Below are 24,643 nucleotides of genomic sequence, written 5' to 3'. Positions count from 1 at the left end.
GAGCAGGAAAGAGAGCGAGAAAAAGTGAGAGAACTGAGTTGGGTTCACATACTGGCTGTGTGACCTTAGGCAAGATACTGAAACTCTCTGAGCCTCAGTGCCTTCATCTCTAAAATGGAGCTGATAATCCCATCCTCAGAGTATTGTTTTGAGAATTAAATTTGAAAAAGCAGCTACTTTAGTGTTGTCCATGTATTTGGTACTTAATAAAAGTTAATATTTTCATCCCCTCCATTTTGCTCAAGCATTAACATGCAGATTAATTTAAAAATCAAACATTACTGGGGAATAATGAAATAGGAATCTGGGGAAATAAAATGAAATACTCGAAGATGCACATACTTTGCTGGTTTCGAGTCTCACAATTGTGGGGGCTCTGGTAGTTGGTGTAATTCGGTTTCGGATACAAGGAAACACACCAGTGCAGCCATAGAAGAAAATACATTGATGTAACATGGGGAGCGGGAGGGAAAAGGGCCCTCAGGTTGTTTAAATGTCTTCCTCTGATGCGACTTCTCCTTGTTCCCGAGGGAGGAGAACAATTATTTTGTTTAGTTCTGTTGATGTTTTCCATTTTGTTTGCGTGTGCCAGTTAAGAGGCTGCTAAAACACCGAGCCAGAGGACACGGCCCTCACCCCCACCTCCCCCAGTGCAGGGAGGTCTGTCTGAGAACTTGGCAGGGAGGGAGGACCCCCCCCACCCCCCCCTCCCGCAGGCACAGGGAAAACCTGAGGACTGGAGTGGCTGTCACCTGCAGCCTCGGTACAGAGAGTGGAACCACATGCATGCAGTGATTTGGTGCACGCCCCCCTGCCTTTTTATACAGCAGCAAGTGGAACCGCAGGGAGCTCCTGTGATTCCCTATGAGGGTCTCTAGGGACACCAAGTCACCCTTGGGAAATGACCCCTGGGGATTGTGTCTGGGGCTGTGCTTCCCAGATGTGAGATCTTCGTCCCATCGGTGAACGAGGGACGGGTTAGATTGGCCAAGGGGTGGTGACTACCTGGGTTGCCATGGTCTCGCAGAGGTGCCCCGTCTCCCAGCGCCCAGCCCTGCCGTGTGATGAGCAGAGAACCCTTCTCTCCTTCTCTGCCAAGTCCTGGCTTGGCCGGCTGCTCAGTAAGAGATTTGTTGGCCTGGAGGAGACAGTTGCTGCTTCTAAGAAGATGGCAAAACAAAGCCTGTAATTCCCCCATGCAATTGTGCGGTAATCCTCAGGGTGTGAGCCGAGAGCAGGGGATCAGTTCACAAGCGCGCTGCCACACGTCCGCCGGGCCCGCTCCCCTTGTGAGCACTTGACACTATGGGCTCATGACAGCCCTCCGAGGAAGCACCATGATGATCCTGCTCCTTTTGGAGAGGGGGAAGCTGAGGCACTGCACAGCGAAGTAACGTGCTGAAGGTCTCGTGGCTCGAAAGTGGCACTGGCCAGGATTTGAACGCAGGCAGTCGGGCTCCAGAATCCCCGCTCGGCTGAGCTGCCGCTCAGGACACCGAGGGCCACACACTTGCTTCGGGATGGGGACGGGAAGCCGTGGGAAGCAGCACACCCCTTGCTGGGGTGAGGAGCCCTACTCCCGCCTCGGCTCTGCCCGGTGGCTGCAGACACTTGGCCTGGCCTTTGAGGAATAAAACACAGGAGAGCCTTGCAGTCACTCAGGAGCAAGGGACTCTGGGCACTAATTGGTGCTGCTCCTCGAGGCCTGCTGATCTGCAAGAGTCCTGCCCAGCTGACCCTGACATTTGTGTGGAACACTCTGCTTTTCAACTAAGGGTAGCCACAGAATAGCCAGAGAGGAGGGGTTGGGTTGGAGGCACGTGTGGCCATACACATGTGTGTATGTACGGGGGGCAATAGGAGGGCATGTGTGTGTGTGTGTGTGTGTGTGTGTGTGTGTGTACACGGATGCGTGCACCAGAACATATTTTTCCGCTCACAAATGTGTGGGTGGTTAATTGGGACCTACCATGGACGTAAGTGGTTAGGGTTTATGTAGGAAGGAGGAACTGTTTATGAGATTTTGGAAGGAACATATTTAGTGTAAACTATTTTCTGAAACATTTACAATCTTACCAGGAGACAGAGAGCTGACTAGGACTGGGGGAAGAAATTGTGCAAAGACGAATCTAAATTCTCCACCTCTTCCTTCCCCTCATGATGTTGCTTCTGTGTCTGCAGAGAACTTTCCACCAGAGTTGGGTGGCTGGAATGCCAGGGGCTCCCAGAGGAAGCTGCGATTTTCTCTTATTTGAAAGGGGAAGACTCAGAGGCCCAGGAAATGTAAAAGTTTGTTTTCTAGGATGCCTGGGTTTGGGTGGCTCTCATGGGATCGAGATCCAGGTCCGAGCTCAGCGATTGTCGCAAAAGAGTGCAAATAGTAGCTAATGTGTATCGGGCACCTACTGTGTGCCAGATCCTCTTCCATGGGCATTGCAAGCACCGTCTTATTTGATATTCTCAAGGGCCCCTGGAGGGAAGGCACTATTATTATCACCATCCCCATTTTACGGATGGAAATGTAGAGCCACCGGGAGGTTTAGTAACCTGCTCAAGATCACCCAGCTGACCCAGGATCCAAATGCAGGCAGGTGCCAGGGCTGCTGTGTTCAAGACCCATGCTGCACCTGCTGCTTGCCGGGGCGGGGTGGGGAGGGTGGGGGCGTAAGGTGGAGAGGGGGTGGTTGCAGGGAGATGGAGTCCCAGATCTGCCACAAGTGGGTGAATTATGTGTAAGAACAACAACTAACATAATCTCTGTGCTCGTCACAACTTTCTTAGGGATCATAATGCATTTTTTGGACGTGTGTAATTGCAGCAAATGAAGAAAATGGGGGTGGGGGGCAGGGCACTCGAAGGTACTGAGAAAACAAAATTCTCCAGATGGACCCCACTTTATTCTAATACACGGAGCCCGATTTTACACTCTAGGGTGGGAATCGGCAAACTTTCTCTCTGAAGAACCAGAGAGTAAACCTTTGAGTCTTGGCTGGCTCTAGGGTCTCCTGTTGCAACTGCTCCAATCCGAATCCTGTTGTGGGGTGAGAATAGCTGTAACTAAAGTAGTACACACTAAGGCATAGGGATGTTCCGTGTCCCTGTATGTTTGCAGACCCCTAGGGGGTGGTTCTGGAGAAGTTTCTGAGTGTTCTCCAGTTTGCAGTGGTGCCCATCCCTGGCTCTGACAGCCTCTTCCCTGGCTTCCCTGCCACAGAGCTGAGTCTTCAGAGCTAGACTGAGGGGACTGCGGGTCATGGGGGTGACCCCTTAGTTACAGGGGAGGACACTTGGGGAAGCAGGTGTGGCTTGCCCAGGACCTGCAGCTGCTGTGGTCTTCAGACCTGGTTCCCCAGACCCCGCCCCCTGGGGGCCACCTGGGGTGGCAGGAGAGACTTCAGAGAGTGCTCCCCCGACCCTTTGGTAAAATAACTCAATACTACTCACCACACAGGGTCAGTGTTAACCTTCTACGGTGTCGGGATTTCATAAAATAAAGCCTGGGCAATTGTAAACACACAGTAAAAGATCCCCCTTCCCATTTCAGAAAATTTGGAGACTATAGTTCTAAATTCAGCTAGAATTTTGTGCGTAGACTTTTCTTAGGGGAGGTGTGCCTGTTCTTAAAGCATCAGAGGGCGGCTCACCAGGAGATGCTGACAAAGCAAAATGAGACATGGATTCTGCGCCTGTTCCAGGAAGTTCTGTTTTAAACAAATCATTCTAGGGCAGGCACTCCTGAGATCTGGCAGAACGAGAGCTGGGACCTGGGACCTCCAACCCCTCCAATTTTCAGGAGACCCTGGGGCCCAGGGCCAGTGACTTTGATGAGTCACTGAACAACCTGGAGCCCGCTGCTGCCTTTATTAAACACTGTGATTGAGAGGGGGGGAGGGAGACAGGAAATGTCTAGGTTTGAAATCAAGCTCAAACTCCTGATGGGATTTCAGAATCCAACATCTGAACTTAAAAAAATGGAAAAGCCTGTGATCTTTAATTCAGAAAGCGTTTACAAGAAGTCAGAGGAGCGGCCAAGAAAGTGCTTAACACATATGTTGGGATGTTCCTTCTAGGCTGGTTGGCCTGGTTTTCATGTCTGTGCCTCAGCATCTCCTTCCTCTCCTTTGCTGGTCACTAGTGTCATGGGGGAGCAGTCTCTTGGACAGTTGGGGGCTCATGGTACCTGTGATTTCTCAGCCCCAGCGATGAGGGGAGCAGAGCAAAGAGTAGCGATAGGGAGAGAATATTCTAGACTCTTCTGGGAATGCCAGATCGGTTGTTCAGCACACATTGGCTAAATATCTGGCTCGTGCAAGGGTTGTGCAGGACCCTGAAAACTAGGACCCATCCCCTGTCCTGAAGGAGTGATGAACTAGTTACGAGCTCTGCAGTCTGCATCTGCCTGACATTTGGAGATGAATTATTTCTGGAAATGTTTCTTGGGCCTAAGGTCAAGTAAATGGGTCCCAGGAATCTAAGTGTTTAGAAGCTGAGAACAAATGATCCTGTGTGCATTACCCAAGGATAACATTGCATGAGGGATGTTGTTCACTGTATTTTAGGATGATTGCAGTCTTTAGAAGACTGTCCATATTTAGAGGTCAGGGCGAGCATATCTGAACAAGAAGTCCAGAGAGACAGAAAACGGGATTGAGGTCATGGGTTCAAGAGCTGGATGTGGACAAGATGGATGTTCAAGGACTTGGGGAACAAGGGGTGAGGTGGGAGCACCCCCAGCCAATGCCTGAAACACTCATCGGTGTTGTCTTGGTGGACCGATGGGTACATGGTCTGCCAGTATATGGAGCTGGTTTAAAGGGACAGACAGTGTTCCTTGTTAGCGAGCCCCTGCTCCAGGACCCTGGCATACCTCTTACGACTTAGACACAGCATAACATCCACCTGTACCGTCAAGGTTGATAATTTGGTCCTGGGTAGGAAAGCAAGCAAGATGTCATTAATTACATGCAGAAAGGTTACCAGAAATTGTGCTAGACTCAACTCAGATTCTAGGTCTATAATCGTTCACAGCAAGTACTGAAAAATGTCACTTTATCATTCTGAACCTGTTTTTCTAAATCGATCTAATGGGGATAATTTCTGCCCTACTGACCACTCTGTGTCAGTTTGAAGCTTCTATGAACTAGGCGCTGACCCCCAGGAGGGACTGCTCTCTCCCGAGTGCCTAGCCTGGGGTCTGGCACAATAAGGCACTCAACAAATATTTTTTGACTGACTGAACCAATAAACACATAGAAATAAATAGCATATATATGATATATGAAATAAATATATGAAATAAAAACATAGAAATAAATAGCGTATCGTTACGAAGAGTTTTGTCAGCGTGAGACAGTATGTAGAGGGTGGAATGACCTTGAATCCGGGAGCCAGAAGACCCAGTGTTTTTGTCCTGACCGTGTAGCCTTCAGCAAGTTGTGCAAACTCTCTGGGATTATTTTCTTTTCTCTAAAATTAGGTAATTCCTCAAGTCTTGAAAGTATGGTTTCTAACCCCAAGCAAATGGCCTTATTAATTTATGACCTAACTGATTTGGAAAGGTGATTAAATTGGTCATGGTATGAACTAGTTTGTATTTGCTCCTTCACCAAAAAGAAAAAAATGACCAAAATAAAACCCCCCCAAAAACAAAAAAAAAACGTTTGTCGAGCAAATAAGATCGTAGAAGTGTTGCCCTATTTTAAGTTACATCTGTTTCGAAGCAATTTAAAAAGCCTGGTAGGAGCATCATTAGCATATTAACGGGGTGTTAATTACAAAAGACTCTTTTAAAGCAGATTTTTATAAAATCTCCGCTTAACCATTAGCTTGTGGTACTCGAAACACAAACTCTTCACGTGTGTTACTTAGAAGTAATAAAATTGTAATTTAAAAGTAATCTGCCAACTTGTCACGAATTTAGACTGATTTTTTCTCTCAATTGATCGAAATGAGTAAGGTTTTGCTATAATTATATATAATGCTGGTAATAATGAGGCTGATTATCAATCTTTGCCTGCTTTTCACTACCTCCATCATTGCAGGTTTTAGGGGAGGTGGGATGGAAGGGGCTGGGGGGATGGGAGCAGGGAGGGTCGGGCAGGGGGAAGGAAGAAGGGATGCCACTGAGCTCTCCCCCTCCCCCAAGCACCGGGAGAAGCAACCCCATCCCCCACCCTGAAGAGCCCTGAGCCCTCCTTCGGGGGCCTGCAGGAAGCCGGAGCAGCCCTGTGAGGCTCTGAAAGGCTGGCCAGCTGCGTGCAGCCGGTCAGCTGCTGATCTTTGCGTCTTCCCTTGGTGCTGAGGGGCTGTGGCCGCTGAGCCCCTTCTCCCACACACTCTCCACTTCTGTCCCGTTCCTTTATTTTCCCCATTGAGAAAGCCAGAAAACCGCTTTGAGAGTGGAGAAGATGTGGCTTCTCCTTCTGCTCCTCACTGCCTGGGAGTTCGGCACCTCTCACCTGCTAAACTGTAGAGCTCTGTGCCTGTGAAATACCCTCCTGTCCATGTCAGGGCGGCCGTGAAGTTCCGAGGCTTCTGTGCAGGTGCTTTCGAACATGCTGATCGTGACTCAAATAGAAGAAACGCGGACTAGCAAACCCCTGGCATCCGAGTGCCCCTTCTACCGGAGAAGGGAGAGGGAAAAGTCAGGCAGAGCTGGGACTCCAGGGAATGGACCCTAGGCCAGCTGGGAACTGGGAGGGGCCGGAGTCAGGATGGGGAGTGTCCTGGTCAGAAAGTGCCAGGGTCGGGGGCATCTGGCTGGCTCAGTCCCTAGAGCATGCGACTTCTGATCTCCGGGTTGTGAGTTCAAGCCCTACGCTGGGTGTAGAGATTCCTTAAAAAGAATGAAATCTTTAGAAAAACACCAAAAACTAAGACAGTGCCAGGGTCAAAGTCCAGAGGGAGGCATCTAGTTGGATTGGGGAAGGCAAGGAGAGCCGCCCTGTGCAGCTGTGGGGGGAAGTCCCAGAGCAGTGAAGCTCATGGTGGGGCTGGGGCTAAAACCCAGATCTGCTGCTTTCCTCCCTCCATTCAGATGCCACTTGTGTAATTTTCTAGTCATGTTCCCTTGGGCAATGTATTTAATTTCTCCGTCTCCCAGCTTTTGCATTTGTACAGCAGAGGTAAGTATACCAACCTTAATGGGGCTTGTAGGTATGAAGTGTGTCAATATATGTAAAGTGTTGAGAGCCATGTCTGGCTCATGGCAATTTCTCAATGAATGTTATCTTTTGTTGTTGTTAGTCATCAAGGGAGGTGACGATTAAAGTGTCAGTTCAAGTGCCTTCCTGTGGCAGGCCTCCGTCTGCCTTGCTCTGCAGCCTGCCTTGTGTGTTCTGAGCCAGGGGAGAGGGGAAAGGATGTGTGAGTAAGTTTCCCTTAGACTAGGAAGAACAAGCCAGGGGGCGCCTGGGTGGCTCAGTTGGTTAAGTGACCGACTCTTGATTTCAGCTCAGGTCATGATCTCAGGGTCCTGAGATAGGGCTCCATGCTCAGTGGGGAGTCGGCTGGAGAGTCTCTCCCTTTGCTTCTGCCCCTCCCCCATGCTCTCTGTCTCTCTCTCTCTCAAATAATAAATAAATCTTTTTTTTTTTTTTTTTTTTTAAAGGAAGAACAAGCCAGGTGTCTGACTACTCTATGATTCTGGGGCTCATGCACCAAGTCCCCCCACTGGAGACAAGGAGACAGGCTTGGGCGTGTGATTGTGCCCCAGTGGGAGAGAGTCGAATGAGACTGGGCTGTGCGATGCTCCCTTGCCTTCAGATGGAGGGTCCTGACTCTCAGAAATAGCACATCTTTACCTCTGTCCCCTTCCCTGGGGGTGGGTATTAGCCAGTATCAAGATTCCTTACAAGTTTCCACTCCGTGCAGGAGAGGCGTGTTAGTGGGCCAGCAAACACCCTGGCGCAGCTGCAAAGGGGTGGAAACACCAAGCCGTTGGCTCCCTTGTCTGGCCAGTCAGGAAGACTCATGCTTGACATTTTCCTTTCATTGGCTGAGGAGGAGGTTGCTAGGCAACTTCCTCACTTTGGTAAGAATTCTGTAGTTCTGAGTACCCGGGCTTCTCTTTCTCAGCAAGGCCCCCTCCACACACACACACACACACACACACACACACACACACACACACGCACGCACACGCGCGCGCGTAATTCGTTACTCAGAGATTTTTGTTTTGGTAAACCAGGGACAGAGATTTCTGATGCAAGTAATTTCTACCGATGAACTGTCTACAGTTATACACATTAATTAACAAAAAATGATCCCATCACTGCTCCCATCCTGTTGTCAAGTATCTTTTGAGCATCTGCTACGTTCCAGGCTCAGTGCTGAGTACCATAATGGGAATGGTTAATAGCAAGGGATAGAAATTAAAAGTATGTGACAACCAGTAGGACAGCAGACGGTCAGACTGGAAGTCACGTGGAGGACCTCTTTGTGCCAGGCTGGATTATGGGGAGATCTGGGTGATCCTAGGGGAAGGGTGGAGTGGCTGGGATGACGGAGGGGAGCTCCGGGCTCAGAGCAGTGGCTATTTACTAGCCGATTCAGAAAACTCGATATTATCAACAACTGGGATGCCCGTACCAGCGTATGGCAATGACTGTCCTTAATAGATCATTTACTAATGGCCTGGCTTGGGCTCAGCCCTTGATGTCCATGATCTTCTACAATGGCATTCAAGCCAGACACAGTCCCTCCCTCACAATGTTTACAGAATAGTCATTTAGTGCAGTTGCTACCTCGGGGCCCCTACTCTCAGGTGCTCCATCAGCAGTCCACTGTAAGGGTGTGTGTCTCCACTTTGGGTGCGGAACTGCAGTTCAGAGGGGTCAAGTTCCTTGCTCAAGTTTATGTGACTAGAAGGAGGCAGAGCCTCGAATCCAACCTAAGACTTTGTGGCTTCAGCGTCTTGTATTCTGCTGGGCTGCCCCAGCGCCACGAGGCACACGCAGACTTTAGGAACCATGATAGTGTATGCACCCTGCAGATTCCCGAATAGCTTTGATTGCTGGTGACGCTCAGCATCGCATACTGCAGTTTGGAATCCCAAAGAGCCCGAAGGTCTACCATGTTCCAGTTGCCGGAGATGGGGCCCCCTCGGAAAGTGGTCCAGACTCAGACCATGCCAGATGGCTGTGACCTGCGCTGCTTCTTCGAGATGCCCCTGGGCTGTATCCTACACCGTGTCCATGAAGCAGCAGTGGGAGGGGTCTTGGAGACCCCTGGGCAGATGGAGGCCCAGAAATATGACTTTCCTTAAGTATGTTGTCAGAAGAGAATCGAAGAAGCTCCTGAGAAAGCCCGCTAGCCCTTTCCCATCAGATGAGTTAGTTTTTATTTAAACAAATCATTGCCTGAGCAAAGAGCATCAACTCCACGGAGTAGAGGGCTTGTGCATTTCGCAGGCGTCTGGCAGTGGGCACAGGCTGGCTCCAGGTGGCTAAAGAGGATTAGGAGGGTGTAGGGTCAGGGAGAGAGCCAGGCTGCTGGGGTGCGGGGGCTGGGAGGAAGGGTCCGAAGGGGCAAGAGAGAAGGAAGCATCAGAGGAGACCTTGACTTTGGATCTGGGCTAGAAGCCAGGTTTCTGGAAAACATGTGGTGGCTTTTGGTCCTGGCTGTGGTTCCCATGTGGCTTGAGAAAAAGAGGAGAGAGGGAGGGAGGCCGATGGAAGCGCCGTGGACAGCTCGGCTCAGGTGTCCAGGACGGGTTAATTTCCCATGGAGAAACACGTCTGTCCTTAGGGCACAGCTTCTCGCCTTTTCTAAAAGCAAAGCGTTCATGTCTAAGAACCACTGGGTCGTGGGCGAGGCACAGGACCGACCTGCAATCCCGTAAGTTATGTCTATCCTTTTGAATTTTATTATTATTTTTGTAAATATGGTTTTAAAGTAGCCCCCCTCTTCTGGATCACTGACTCAGCAGAAGTAAACCATATTTTAAGGCCACTGCAAACCAAGCTTTAACTCTGTTTCAGTCTGTCTCAGCCATATCATGCTCCTCACTGAGCAGCCAAGGCATATTCTGATTGCCCTCCTCATTGTTATTATTATTATCAATAAAAACAGTATACTTTTCATTTCAGTCACCCTCACATCATCTGATTTTATTCTTGGAACAACTTGTGAGTTCCCCAAAGCCCGTGTTCCTATGTTTTTGTGCAGGTCAGTGTTTCTCCTACACACCATCCCTTTACACGATATTCCCATGTGTTCTGCACATGGAGTATCCTTGTACTTAGACTTTGTCCTAGGTCACTTTACTCTTTTTTTTTTTAAGATTTATTTAGAGAGAGAGAGAGAGAGAGTGAGAGTGTGAGCAGAGGGAAGGGCAGAAGGAGAGGGAGAAAGAGAACCTCACGCAGAGTTCCCTGAGCATGGAGCTCAGTGCAGGGCTCCATCTCATGACCCGGAGATCATGACCCGAGCTGAAACCAAGAGTCAGATGCTCAACCGACTGAGCCACCCAGGCCCCCCTACTCTCTTTTTGAAAACTTAAATAGCTATTTTTAGAAAGGTAATCTTATGCAAAAATAGAAGCCCAGTCACTTGCTATAAATAGAAGGAAACAGTAAAAATAATTATAGAACTATTAATATATATTTTTAAAGAGTTTGCCACTTAAAGTACCACCTAAAATGTCCCTTATCACTGTGTTACAGGCTCCATACCGTGGGAACTCTGGGGTTGATGAATGTGCGAAGTGACTTCTCGTCCGTGTCTGTCCCACGCTCTGGGCCTGCTGTCGGGGTACAGAAGGGAAAGACAGGGGCTCTCTGAGATCCATGTAAAGCAGAATAAAAAGGAGTGTAGTGGGGTCCTTTGGTTTGTCTCTGGAAAGCTGAAACCGGAAGGGCATAGCGATTTCCTTCAGGTGGCCGGGCTGTGGGGCCATCCCAGCGGGGAGAGCACAGCTCCTCGCCCATCAGGGCGGGCTGGCTCCCAGCTCACCTGTCACATGTTATCTTAGGAACAGGCTCAAGATATACATTGGCCTCTTTAAATGTCACAGCCTTCCAGGGCCTCAGAAGAGTCTAAAATTGTTCTTTCCAATCAGTGGCCATCTGGGAAGATTTTTGGTTTTTCTGGCTCGAGTTCTTGGAAGCTGCCCTTTTCTCTCTCCTTCAGATAAACTTTCAGCTTGAGATCCCTTCATAATTGAGTCATCTTGTACTTTGTGAAGTGATGGCTCTCCAAATCATCCTCACTGTCCTTGACAGCACACATAGGGGAGAATGTGGGCTTCACGTTGACAGTTGGAATCTAAGCTCTGTCACTGAACACCCGGGCAGGACCAGGGACCCTGCTGGGGGTGGGGAAGCAAAACTGGACACTTGTCTCCCTCTCCCAGTTTAATGGAAAAGACAGGGAAATAAATAAATATGGCGACACAGTATAATAAGTGCTAAGATATGAGTAAAGCACAGGCTTTACTGTGTTAGAAAATGGAAAAGGGCATCAAACCAGACCAGGAACACCAGGGAAGGCTTCCTGGAAGAAGAACTCAACTTCCTTGAGTTAGACCTTGAAGGATGAATAGGAACTTGCTAGAAATGGAGGGGAGAGCAAATCATCCCAGAACAGGGAGCAGCATGGGGGTGAAGCTGAGCATAGGTTTTCTCATCTGTAAAAAGCTAAAGTGATCCTCACAGGCTTACTGTCAGGATGAAATGAGTTGAAGTATGGAATTTGCCTAATGCTATTCAGGACACGTGATAAGGGTCTGAGCTGCTCATTTGACCCCCTGGGCACTCCTCTGTGGACCCACAGAATGTGGTTCATCCTCAGTTGTGCTACTTAGAGCAGGTGATTGGGATTTATCTGTTTATATAAGACAATTGTCCCTGATAGGTGGAAACTCCCTGGGTAGAATGCTGGAGGTGCCGTCACTGCCCTTGACCGTGGCAGTGACTTTTCTCTCCACGGGGAGACCTTAACCATGTTAGCAGAAGCTCAAGAGAAACTCTAGGTTGACATTTTTCTAGTGGAATATTTATGTTTAAGAGTAGTTGCATAGAGAGGGGCATCTGGGTGGCTCAGTCGGTTAAGTGTCTGACTCTTGATTTGGCTCAGGTCACGAGCCATGCTCAGCAGGAGTCTGCTTAGATTCTCTCTTTCCCTCTGCCCTTCCCCTTGCCACATTCTCTCTCTCTCTCAGATTTATTTGAGAGAGAGAGAGAATGAGCGAGAGAGAGTGTGCGAGCGAGAGAGAGCATGAGTGGGGGGAGGGGCAGCGGGAGAGAGAGAGGGAGAAGCAGACTTCCCACTGAGCAGGGAGCCTGACGTGGGACTTAATCCCAGGACCCCAGGATCTTGACCTGAGCTGAAGGCAGACCGCTAACCAACTGAGCCACCCAGCACCCCATAAATAAATCTTTTAAAAAAAGAGTAGTTGCACAGAGAAAATACTAGTTAGAAAACACTAACTCAAAAAAATGTATGCACCCCCATGTTCACTGCAGCATTATTTACAATAGCCAAGCTGTGCAAGCAACTAAGTGTCCATCAATGGATGGCTAACGGATATGTATGAGATGGAATGTTATTCTGCCATAAGAAAGAATGAGATCTTGTCATTTGTGACAACACGACAGACCTTGGGGGATTGTGCTAAGTGAACTAAGTCAGACAGGGAAAGAAAAATAGTGTGTGATCTCACTTATGTGGAATATAATAATAATAATAATAATAATAATAATAATAATACCACTACCTTGAGCTCATAGATTCAGAGAACAGATTGGTGGTTGCCAGAGGCAGGGATCGGGGTGGGAGAAATGTGTGAAGGGAGTCAAAAGGTGCAAACTTGTAGTCATAAAATAAATAAGTCCTGGGAATGTAATTATAGCATGGTGACCATAGCTAATAACACTGTCTTGTATTTCCTGGGAGTGGATCTTAAAAGTTCTCATTACAAGAAAAGAAATTTCTAATCGTGCGTGGTGACGGATGTTAACTAGTCTTATTTGTGGTGATCATTTTGCGATATATACAAATAACGAATCATTATGTTGCACGCCTCATGTTGCGTGTCCATTATTATCTCAGTAATAAAAAAAGAATAGCTCCACACTTACACTTCTGACGTGCTGTTGCCCCTCCCCAGCATTCAAAGGGAGCACATCCCTCCCTGTATCCTGCTCCTAACACTACACTTAGTGATCCCTGAGGTCTCCCAAGGGTTTGGATAGCACCCCGCATGTAGCAGCAGGTACTCGAGAGCTGCTCCTTGAATGAACAGGGAACCACGCGGGGAAGCAGTGCTGTGATTCAGGGTAGGCTGCCCTGTTGCTTTTCCAGTCTCTGCTTTGCTGCTACGGATCCTGAGGTTTATAGCTTCTCTCTTCTGGAGAGAATGTTCCATGATGGGCTCCTGAGAGGACAGCGGGGCACCTCCTTCTCTGTCATCTTGAGCTGCGGCTCACCATAAGGGAACTTGTTAACTTACCCGGGAGAAGTGGTACCAGACAATCATGTGCCCAGGGCCTGTTCCGTGGACACTTGTGACCACGGCTCCCTGTGCCTACAGGTAGGAACGGCCTGGGCAGGCCTATCTGCACTTGATTTCCTGGGCCTCTGTGGCCAGTAAGCCATGTCCAGCCACCCTGAGTCTTCTTCCCTGAGTGCTGATAAAACCCCATGCTGTGGAGATAGGCAGGGCAAAGACCTTAATGGGCACAAAGCTGCAAAAGATACGGGTGGCCAAAGGTATGACTACAGCCTCTGTCCGCCCCCCGCCCCCCTTGCCATGGTGGAATATGACCCCTGACAGTGGGTACTGTGTTCTCTTGGGCTCCGAATTCCCAGCACCTGGAATTGTACCTGCATCTTAGTAAATGTTCATTGCATGTGAGTGAATGAATTTCTCCTGACTTGCAGGCTCAGCCCTGCCCCAGCTCTCAGAGCAATAGGAGTGTGAGACAGGGCGTTCCGGAGCATCTCAGGCACCTGCTCAGTTCACCTCCTCATGTGGGTTTGGACTTGACTTCCCTTCCCTGTCTGGCTGGCCCAGGCCACAGTCCCCTAAGCCCCGGGGGGGCTTGTGGGCTAATGCCCCTTGTGGCCCTGGCTGTTGATGTGACCCAGTCCAAGGTAGGTTCCAGGCGGGCAGCAGACAACTAAAACACTGATGCGTGTTCTGTCCGAGAGCAGGCCCTCGCCCTGTCTGTTCTTCCCTTGCCTTTATTCTAGCAGCTCAGTGTGGGGTGTGAGCACGAGGGGCAGGGTACAGGACACAAGTGGGGGGGTGGCTCTGTTCTCACAGGGGCCATCTCTGTGCCCCCCCAGTCTCCCCTCATCTATGTTCTCCTTACAGGCTCCCCTGGCCACTCCAGCTCCACGTCCATGAGCCCATCGGCAGCCCTGTCCACAGGGAAGCCAATGGACAGCCACCCCAGCTACACGGACACCCCCGTGAGTGCCCCACGGACTCTGAGTGCAGTGGGGCCCCCCCTCAACGCCCTGGGTTCTCCATATCGAGTCATCACATCTGCCATGGGCCCGCCGTCGGGAGCGCTGGCAGCGCCCCCAGGAATCAATCTGGTCGTCCCGCCCAGCTCCCAGGTAGGTGCCCTTCCTCTCGCGGGACTTCCCAGCCATCTTGCATAGGTTTTCCCAGGCTGCTCCTGGAGCCGAGCCGGCACTCGGCAGGTGCTTCATGTGTACTTGCTGACGGGACGTGCCCCCTGCAGGGCCTTCGTTAAGTGTGTGCGTGGGCCCGGCAGCCCCAGAGAACCGACCGCGCCTCGTGGGCCAGGAGACGGTGGCCCAGAGGCCACCCGTGTGGTTTAGTGGTTCAGCTCTGGCAGTGATTTCACTGTTTCTGAGCGCTGTTTGTCATCCTGGGGACAGACCCCCCTCTGTTCTCGATTCTATAATGAGTGTTTATCAAGTCAGTGAAGTGCCTGCTGCTCTACTACATGCTGAGGGCCATACGGAAATGATCAGAATGCGGTCTCTGCTCTCCAGGAGCTTATTGCAGAGTGGGGAAATGGGCAGGTATGGCACATGGATCGATCTAGAACATGGCCCGTTGTCTCTGAGATAGAGGGAAAGACTGGAAACTCAAGAAGGAATCCTCCCCTAATTCCTAGTGCGCCTGCTGCAGCAGAGGGGAGGGAGGAGGTGTGTGCATGGGGGACACTGCATTGCTGCTCTGAGGAGCCCTCAGGTGGCTGGTTGCCTTTTGCTCCCTCTGGCAATGTCGCAGTGAGGCCGTCCACTTTCCTTTCCTGTGGTGGTCAGCTCTTGATGTAATGATGCTGTGTAACAATCCCCAAGTTCTCGTGGTCTACAAAAACACACATTTTTCCCCCCTCACTCGCAAATTTGTGTTGGCTGGGATGGCTCAGCTTCAGATGGTGGGGGAGCTGGGCGAGGCTGCAGGCTGGGTGCAGGGCTGCTCCTCGAGTCCCACACTAAGGGAGCAACAGCTACTCTGGGCGCGCTTTCTTCGTGGTGTCACGCAGGAGGGCAAAATCAAAACGAAATCAGTAGGGTACAGTGAAGCCTCTGCTGGCGTCATGCCCCCCGGTATCCCATTGGCCTAAGCAAGCTGTGTGGCTCACCCCAACATTAACAGGGCAGGGAAATAGGCAGAGTGCCTGGGGGCGCCTGGGTGGCTCAGTCGTTAAGCATCTGCCTTCAGCTCAGGTCATGATCCCAGGGTCCTGGGATCGAGCCCCGCATCGGGCTCCCTGCTCCGCGGGAAGCCTGCTTCTCCCTCTCCCACTCCCCCTGCTTGTGTTCCCTCTCTCGCTGTGTCACTGTCAGATAAATGAATAAAATCTTAAAAAAAATAATAAAATCTTAAAAAAAAAAGAAATAGGCAGTGCCTGTTTTAGCGGGAAGTATTATGGAGACACAATGCAAAGGATATGAAAAATTAGGAACAATAATACCATCTACCACATTCTCCTCTCTCACTTATGGGCATCTCACTTTTGGGCCGACACCATCCTGCCCCAACTGCCAGCACATCTGGAGGCAGCATTAGTAGATTCTGAAGTTTCCTTGGAATTTATAGTTTTGGAGAAGAGCCAGGACTCCCATTGTGTCAGTATATCTTCCTACTACAGGGAGGATTTCTGAGACCATCCCTAGACCATCCCTTTCAAGAGGCTTCCTGTGCACAGGGTCTGAAAAGCAAAGCCATGTGGAGTCACAGAACTTTAGAGCCAGTAAGGGATTCAGAAATCTTATCGATCGAGGGATCCGAGAATCTGGAGAAGACCTTGGGGGCGGTCATCGAGTGCGGGACTGTGGAAGCCGCAGCCAGGCAGGCAGCAGAGGCGGATGAGTGAGGTGGACATATATCAGCAGGGCTGGCGGGGTCTGCAGGGAGCTGCCTCCTTTCCTTGAAGCCATTCAAATGTAAAGATCTGAAGCATGTGCAGGTCAAGCAGATGGGTCACATTGGGCCGGCCCTTTTAACCCCAGTTTGTAATCTGATGATTTCACCCGTAGGATCTTCAGAGTATACATTTCTCCCCTATCCCATATTTTGGCCCTTGTGAAGCTGGTCAAAGCCCACCGGAGAACCGCTACTGTCTACATCGTCCTCATCCCACGGAATAAAGTAGCAGGGCTCAGTGAGCTGAAGTGACGTGTCCCACCGCACACAGCCAATCGGCAGCAGAGCCAGGGTTGGAGCCCAGGCGTCCTGACCCCCACTCGGTGTTCATGACGCTGCATTCACCTGCTGCCGTGGTGTGTGCTGACTCAGTCCATGACCCCAAGATCTTCGGCTGGCTGCCAAGGATTAAAAGATGACTAATCAGGGCTCCTAAGGAGTCTCTCAGGGGGCGTGGCACATCATGCAGGTAAATTGCAAGGCAGCGTGTGGGGGCTGTGGTAGGCACGAGGGCAGAACTGAAGGGAGCAGAAGAAAGGGACCTCTGAACATCCCACATGCGTGTTCCATGAGAGTGTGTGACCACTCAAAGGAGTGGGGACCAGACAGCCACGGAGATGGCCACGTATTTATGCCACTCTCACCTACTGGAATCAGCAGGGCTGGTGACAGGTACTCTTCAAAATGTGAGACCCTGAAGAGGTTTGTTTATCCTTGTTCTTTCGTGTGAGTGGACTCCAGGAAGGCAGGTCATAGCCCGTGGGCTAGGGACAGAAGGAAACGCTGAAGTTCTGGGCTGAAAGTAAACTCTTGCAAGGGCACTCATGTTCACTCATATAACCGTTTAGGAGGACCTGCTATGTATCTAGCGGTACTTCCTGCTGTCCTAGGTTCTGGGGATAAGCACTGAGTAAGGTTATTTCCAAGGCAGTGACCCTGTCGCAGGCAAGACGGACGAACAGCAAAGGAAGGAACGAGATGGTTCAAACAGCAATCGTTCTATGTATGAAGCAATAAGACAGGGTGAGGTGATAGACAGTGACAGGGCTTGTGGGTGGGAGTGGGCAAGGCACCATCCTTCAAGGCTGCTTTTAGCAGCCATGCTCCGGTCTGATTGAGCCAAACCTAGCCAATAAATTCAGCTTCCTAGCTGTGCGAGTGGCAGGGCCGCTATTCCTGGACCATATGTCTGTACAGAGGGATTGGGGTTGAAAGGTCAGCTGAAAGCTTTGGTCCTGGCCAACTGGGCTGTGTGCAGAGGCCGGGGCCAAGTTTCACTCTGGGAGCTATATTAAGCTTGCCAAGCTCTGGGGAAGCTCAACAGCCCCGGACACTGAGCAGTGTTGTGGGCTTGGGCTCTGGAACCACCCGGCAAAAACATTTTGCCCAATTAACCAGATGACACAGGGCATCTAGGACCCTAGGTGTTAGCTGCGGTGAGCTGGGCTCTGAACCATCTGGATAGAAGGTCTCTATGCATCCTGTCTTCCTCGCCCGGGATGGGTCAGAGGGGGACTCGTGCTGGAAACATGCTCCTCCTGTGACCCGGGTCTAGGGTAAGTACAGTTTCGGGGTGAGGGGAAGGGGGGAGCTGTGATGTGGGAGCAGCAGGCTCTGTCTCCCATTCCCTGCTCTTGTCATTCTGGTGTTTGAGCCTCTCTCTTTTTTGCTCTTGTTGGATTTTCATTCTTGCACAGTAAAGAGAACTGAACCCAATACTATGGAGGTGGGGGGACTCTAACCTTTTGCAAAGAACTATGGTTTATGGGTCTCTCAGTTCCCTTTTTTTTCTATTTTGGGGTAACACACTTTTCCCTGGCTACCTTACAGTGATATTTGTGAATATTAAAGGAGCTCTGGATTTGAAAAATCACTTCTTAAGCACTCTATGGCAGTAAGGTAGTGATATTATTATTATTATACCTAGGTGATAATACGCACCTCGGTGATTTATACTCTACCCCCATGTGCTTGTTGATTCTGGTGCACTCTTGCTGAGAGGCTCGAGAGAAGTTCATTTCAATAAGCATTCATTGAACCAGGCACTGGAGATTAAAAAAAAATTGTAAGAGTCAGTCTCTGCTCTGGGGAGTATCTAAGTGGAGGGAGCAATTCCCAGAAACACCAAATATATGACTGGGAAGATATTTATGGGGCTTTCAGACAAAAGTATCTAGGCCCCATTTTCATGACTGTGTGTGTGATGCCTGTTGTCTGGACTAGGAAGCAAGCCCTGCGTGTCCTTGGAATGCCCCCACCTCTTTCTCCCCTCCTGAACCCAGCTGCCTGACCTGGGTTCTGTCCCTGATAATTCCTGCCCAGGTGGTGATTGATAACCGAATTACTATCCTTGCAGATTTTTATAGAGAATACTTAATAAAAGTTACAAGTGTTAGAGCTGGAACAGACCTTAAAGATCATCTTGTTTAATGATTTTAAAAAGTTAAGCCATAAAGTCTTTTCTCCAAGAGAAGGCATGTTTGGAAGGCTGATGAGTGTGGCCGATACAAACAGGTCTGGGTGAACCCGGGGCAGGAGATCCGAAGGCTTCTTGTTCGCCCTCCCCACCGCCCAGCCACACGCACACCCTGAGTTGGAAAAACCACTGATCGAGGCTGTAGACGAGGAAACCGAGTCTCTGATGCAGTGACCTGGTCAAGGTCACACAGTGAGGCAGCGGCAGGTCCACCAGAACCTGGGGCTTCTCTCTCCCCGGTTAGGAGGTCTAGGGTCCTTACTCCTCACAACAAGGACCCTCACTGGATTAAAAGAGTGGACTCCACAGAGTCCACTCCCTGGAAGAGGATTGCCTGCCTGAGGCCTGGCAGGCAGGCCACGTATCTGCATTTAGTGGAATAATTTTGGCTGAAAGCAGCTCAGAAATGCGGGACCTGATGTTCCATGGTGGCTCCAGGGCATCCAGGAAGCGATTGGTCCCTGGCTGAGAGGCTGCAAATGGAAGCCAGGCCAGTCAAGTGTGTTTTTGTCCTGTTCTCAGAGAGCGGCCAGCCGCCTGGTGAATCCCCGCTCTGAAAGTGCTCACTTCTGCAGAGCCACTTCTAATGGAACAAGACAGCCAGCCAAGGGGACTCCAGGCCACGCAGCTAATGGGTTTGCGCCCCGGCGGCTTCCTTCTATCCCATCTGTCTTTGCACGGAACCCACACAAACCCCAAGCCAGCAAAGAGGCCAATGGAGAAGGGAGTATCAACCTTTCTGTCCCAGCCCTTCCATCCTGCTGTTGCCCCTGACCCATGAGGAGAAGGGGTGGAGGGGGGCTCCTGGCTCCCACCTGGGAGAGAATGGGCTCCTCACCACGGGGGTGGGCCGGGAAGCTACTAGGGCAGGCGGTCTGAGCCTCTCCTGCCACGTAAGACGGGTCTTGTGGTAAAAGGGGAATGCACTGGGAGCTCAGTGTCCTAGCTCCAGCCCGTTAGCCTGGGAAGACACCTAACCTGCGACTGGGCAGATCGACAGCCTCAGTGTCTCCCTCCAGGTTTTCCTCGAGCGGCTGCCTCATTTCCTTCCCTGAGGCAGAGCAGTATTCCTCAGCTGAAAACCTCCAGGGGCTGCTCTTAATTGCTTCTCAAGATTCAACCCACTCTCCTTAGCCAGGCACCTCCCACGCACCCACAGCCTACACGAGCCCCCGGGCTTCCCTCAGGGACTTTTGCTCTCAGAGCCCTTAGCCCATCGCCAGCCCATCCGAGTCTTATACACTTTTGAAGACTACGAAGCCCTAGCTCAGATGCCACCTTCTTCAAGTAGTCTTCCTTCTAATCTAATCTCGGTCGTTTGGGGCCTTTCCTTCCTAAACAATCCCCACTGACGTCTAACCTTATCAGTGGCCAGTGCCATTGAGGCAGCTGCCATCTTCCTCCTTTCTGTATCGCCATAGTATTTCCGAATGAACACACAACATAAACTGCTCTAAGGCCCAGTTCCCTCATCTGGAAACTAGAATGACCTCATAGGGTTGTTGTGAGCACCAAGCAAGCCTTCTGCAGAGGGTACTGCTAACAGCATTAACAGTACTTGCCTCCTGTGACCTCCCCAGGCTGCAGGGGGCGAACTGGTCCCACGGGACCTGGCCGTGGGAGGGGAAGGGGAGTGGGGGTCTCTTGAGCCTCAGGCGGTGGCGCCCTCCTCCTTATTCCCATATCCTTGTTTGTCAGTCTGAGGATTTGGGGACAGAGCCTTGGTCAGCCAGAGGGCTCTTTGTCCGGGGCCCATCTGACCTAAAATGTTTCCATTTGGGAGGATCTAAGTGGTGACATCTGTTTCACCAAGGCGCTCGAGAAACGTTGTCACCTAAAATTTACACCAACAGAAACCCCCTCAACCTATTTCTTAAAAATGAGTACACATCTAAATATGTCCCACATCCGAAGTAATGATAACCTAATATCATGACAACATTCGTTTTCTGACCCCCCCACCCCCCGCCAAGAAATGGAATCATTTAACCCCTTTGGCGAATGTGGGCTCATTTACTGCAGAATTCCTAGCACAGAGTGAGTGTTGGCTGATAAGAAACACTCAAAAGTCTTGTCTTGATTAACCAGATTTTGCTGGAATGATAAGAGCCAGAATTTATGGAACCGCTACTGTGTGCCGGGCACTATGATGGGGATTTTCCAGCGTTCTGTCATCTAATCCTCCCAGTGCCTCTGTAAACTAGGTCTTACTAGGCTCATTTTACAAAAAACTGAGGGCGGATGAAGATAAGTAACTTCTTTGAAGTCATGCCGTTGGTAAGGGCAGACTGGGAGTTGGTCCCAGCTCCATGGGACCCCAAAGCAATGTTTTTCCTGCCAAACTGGTGATTCTTAGCCCTGGCTGCATATTAGCATTCCCTGGCAAACCTAGAGAAATAGCAGTACCAATGGCCCTCAGACCTATTGACTCAATTTCTGGATGTGGAGCCCTGGCATCTGTTTGTTTTTTGTTTTTTGTTGTTGTTTTTTTTTTTCCCCTCAAATCTCCCAGGTATACATCCGGGGCTGAGAACCATGGTGTGACACCAAAACAAAGCAAAATAATGGGCACAAGTTCTAGATGTCTTGTCTTAGCCTTGTATAAAAAGTGGGGGAGAAGAAGAGAGAGAGATTCTCCCATCGCATGTGTGTTTTCATCCTTTGTACAAATAATTTTTAAAAATTCCTGGTCACTTGGACTTCAAAGCAAGGAGCTGCAGGCTGTCTTGTCTTTTCTCCATCCCTTACTGCCCTTGACCCGAGCCTCTGCCCACCTCCTGTGCTCAATAAATATTTGCTCAGTGAATTGAAAAGCTGGTAAATTTAGAAGGAACGTAACTCAGGCTATGTTGTGTTTTATGTTTTATTGATCATTCCTTCTGTCCCAAAGGCCTTGAATAGAGAAACAAATCCTCCCTTTGGTTTAGTTTGAGAATTGCTGTCACTTTGGGGAGACAGTATGATTCAAAATTCACATAGACCCTATAGACGTCAGTGGAAACTCTTAAATTCCCAGAGTTACCATGTGTTTCTGCTGGGCACTTAAACACGTGCATGCTCTGCACCACCTGTGAGTTTACTTGTAAGTGTTCTTAATTTTTGTGCACGTCCCCACTCTTCAATGAGAGTGTGCATTTTTGAGGAAAGAGAGATCTTCTAGGTTTTCTGTCTCCCTTCACAGTGCCTAGAAGGTTGAGCTGTGCCCATGGGCACTCACAGTTTCTGCTAATTGGACGACGTAGTCATATGTATTGATGATTTCTTTGATGAATACAGAGCACTAAGCAGCGGCTTCTCGATAATCTCCCCGAGCCCTGGGAGACATGGAGGTGGTGGTGGTGAGAAGCCAATGTGACCTTGGCACAGGACAGGACAGGGATGCACATGTTCATTTCTTCAGCCATTTGGGCACGCCAGCTCCCTACCTCGTGCCAGGACCACGTCGGACATGGGGAAGACAAAGCAGATGGTCCCCGGCTGTACAGATTTTCCAGTTTCACAGAAAAATGGCCCGTTCCTTACGGTCAAGTTCAAAACCATGATCTGAGACTTTCTACCCAACTTTGGCGCTACTGCAATGATTTGGGCATTTGGTTTAGCATCCTCTGTGGGCTCATTGAGATGACCTTCTCTTCCATTTTACTGTGAACTCCTTAAGAGTGCATTTTTAGACCTCACCTTTGTACCCCAGAGCCTGGCACAGTGCCTGCAGGGTGAGCACTCAGTGAGTGTCTGTTGATTGACTCAGTGAATGGATTTGCATTTTTTTGCTTGGCTTTCTTGGAGTCTAAGTCTTTTGCCTGAGAGCCGTAGCTCCTCTTGGAACACTGCTGAATAGACAGTCAGTCGTTATTACAAAAATCTAAAAGTATACAACAGACTTGTCCTAAGTGTGTCCAGGGTGGATTTCCAGCTCTAATGAAACACATGAGTAAAATGAGTAAAATAATAATTCTGATAATGTGTTGTGATGTTTGACTTAGGTGTTGGTGTCTAGAAATGATTTAGTTCCTCTGTGTTACTTTTTTTCTTCCCTTAAATTCATATCCCCCAACAGGCAGTTTCGGATACTCCATACTTAGAAACTACTTCTTGAAATAGAATTTTTTTTTTTTTTTTCACGAGGATACCCTTGTTGCTTTCCGTCTCAGATGTTGGGTCTACCCTGGCTCCATGTTTACTTGTATTGTTTTCCCTTGCAGCTAAATGAGGTCAACAGTGTCAGCATTTCAGAGGACATCAAGCCCTTACCAGGGCTTCCTGGGATTGGAAACATGAACTACCCATCAACCAGCCCCGGATCTCTGGTGAAACACATCTGTGCCATCTGTGGGGACAGATCCTCAGGTACATGTAGAAGCAGACGCCACTCTCGGGGGTCCCGTCCAGTGAGGGTCCCAGAGATGGTGCCTGTTCCCTGCTCACCTGGCTACTTTGTACCCAATGGAAAAAAAAGAGCCTTTTAGGGTCCAGCGTGCGGCCCAGGCTGTAAATTTCTGTCACTGGATTCATAGCCTGAAATCTGGGTGAATTTTAAATATGAGTTCATTTTTAAGGATTGGATTTATAGGAAGCATTTCAGAAACACGTCTTTGGAGTTGCCGTGTTGCATACCGTGTATGTGGGATAGTGAAGCTGTTGTAATTAGCAAGTATCTCTTTAATTTTTTTAAAAAAATTATTTTTTTATAATTCTAAAAATATTGTCCTGGTGTAGGAAATGTCCCAGTGTAGGAAAGAACTAGAAGAGCACAAAAGAAAACTAAAAATATTATCTATAATGTTCCCGACAAAGATAAAGACTTTACTATTTTAGCATGTTTCTTTCTAGAACATTCTAGGTTTTTAACATGTTTTCATCGGTAGAAATCAATGTGTTTTCACAGATTTCATCTTTTCTGATCCTCTTCTATTTTTGCCCAGATGATTTCTTTCCTGACTTCTCCTTTCTCTCCCCCACCCCCAATCCCACCACTTTGAGGACACGAGAATCTCTGTTTTGATGAATGAGCAGATGGGGAAGGTTCTTTTCTATGGCTGTCCATGGTAGTCGACCGAGGATTCCTCACCTTCCTGTTGTCACCAAAGCCACTGCAAAATTCACTCCACCGAAAGTTCCTGGTGCCTGGAACTGACTTCGCTATGTGGCTGATGTCTGCTTGCTCTCACAAAGTGGTTGCCAAATCATGGAGACTTGGACATTGCCATAGCAACAGAAGGCTGGCCACACCCAAGCAGAGTTTCCTCTGCTATGGCTTGTTTGAAAGTCTGGGAGGTTCACTCAAAAATGGGCGAGTCATGGGATTGACATGGAGGTGCCGTGTTTCTCAAAGACAAATACTTCAGAGTTGAGAGCATTAGGATTTTAAGGCCCAAGATAAAATCCCGTATTTATTATTGCTATGCATTCAGTGGATTGGCCTGGTCAACTGATTAAGCCCAGACTGGCTTCATCAGGCAGGCTATCTGGAGCCATCATTTTTTCTTCGGGTGGCTTCCTCTGACATGTCAGCTCCTGGGATGCAAATTTGTATGTTGACTAGTTCTCAAGGACTTCCTCACATTCACTTTTATATCAGCCTAAATATAACTGAAGTAGAAAGTAATGTCAGGTCTACAGCTAAACAGCATCAAGTATTACACTGAAGATTTGGGGTAAATATATTTCAAATGATCTGCTTCCTTCTATTTGCCAAGTCCCACCTTCAATTCAATTGAGCACTGCTGCCTGGTGTGTAGATTTGAGAAGGGCTGCTTAGAAGGAGGGTTGTGATTGATTCTTGGTGCCCGTGTCCAGTGAGTGTGGTGGCTCTC

At 49.3% G+C, this 24,643-nt stretch overlaps 1 protein-coding gene across 6 annotated transcripts in view; it reads left to right on the top strand.

Moving 5' to 3' along the window:
* RXRG (retinoid X receptor gamma) overlaps positions 1-24,643 on the top strand; it is a 69,448-nt gene that overhangs the window by 28,050 nt on the left and 16,755 nt on the right. For 5 of the 6 annotated variants that reach the window (XM_028104702.2, XM_028104700.2, XM_028104698.2 and 2 more), the window contains 2 exons: positions 14,318-14,565; positions 23,033-23,177. In XM_028104702.2, the coding sequence (XP_027960503.1) occupies positions 14,347-14,565; positions 23,033-23,177 (364 nt within the window). In that variant the 5' untranslated portion in view covers positions 14,318-14,346. Of the gene's footprint in view, positions 1-14,317; positions 14,566-16,467; positions 16,824-23,032; positions 23,178-24,643 lie in introns of those variants that run through there. The other variant, XM_028104704.2, reaches the window with a different exon arrangement.

This window comes from Eumetopias jubatus, unplaced genomic scaffold (genome assembly GCF_037043125.1).
Source record: "Eumetopias jubatus isolate StellerSeaLion01/CBP00866 unplaced genomic scaffold, mEumJub1_p1.0 scaffold_12, whole genome shotgun sequence".
Lineage (NCBI taxonomy): Eukaryota > Metazoa > Chordata > Mammalia > Carnivora > Otariidae > Eumetopias > Eumetopias jubatus.
Note: the sequence above shows the minus strand (reverse complement) of the source record. Positions and strands in the feature narration are given on the sequence as shown.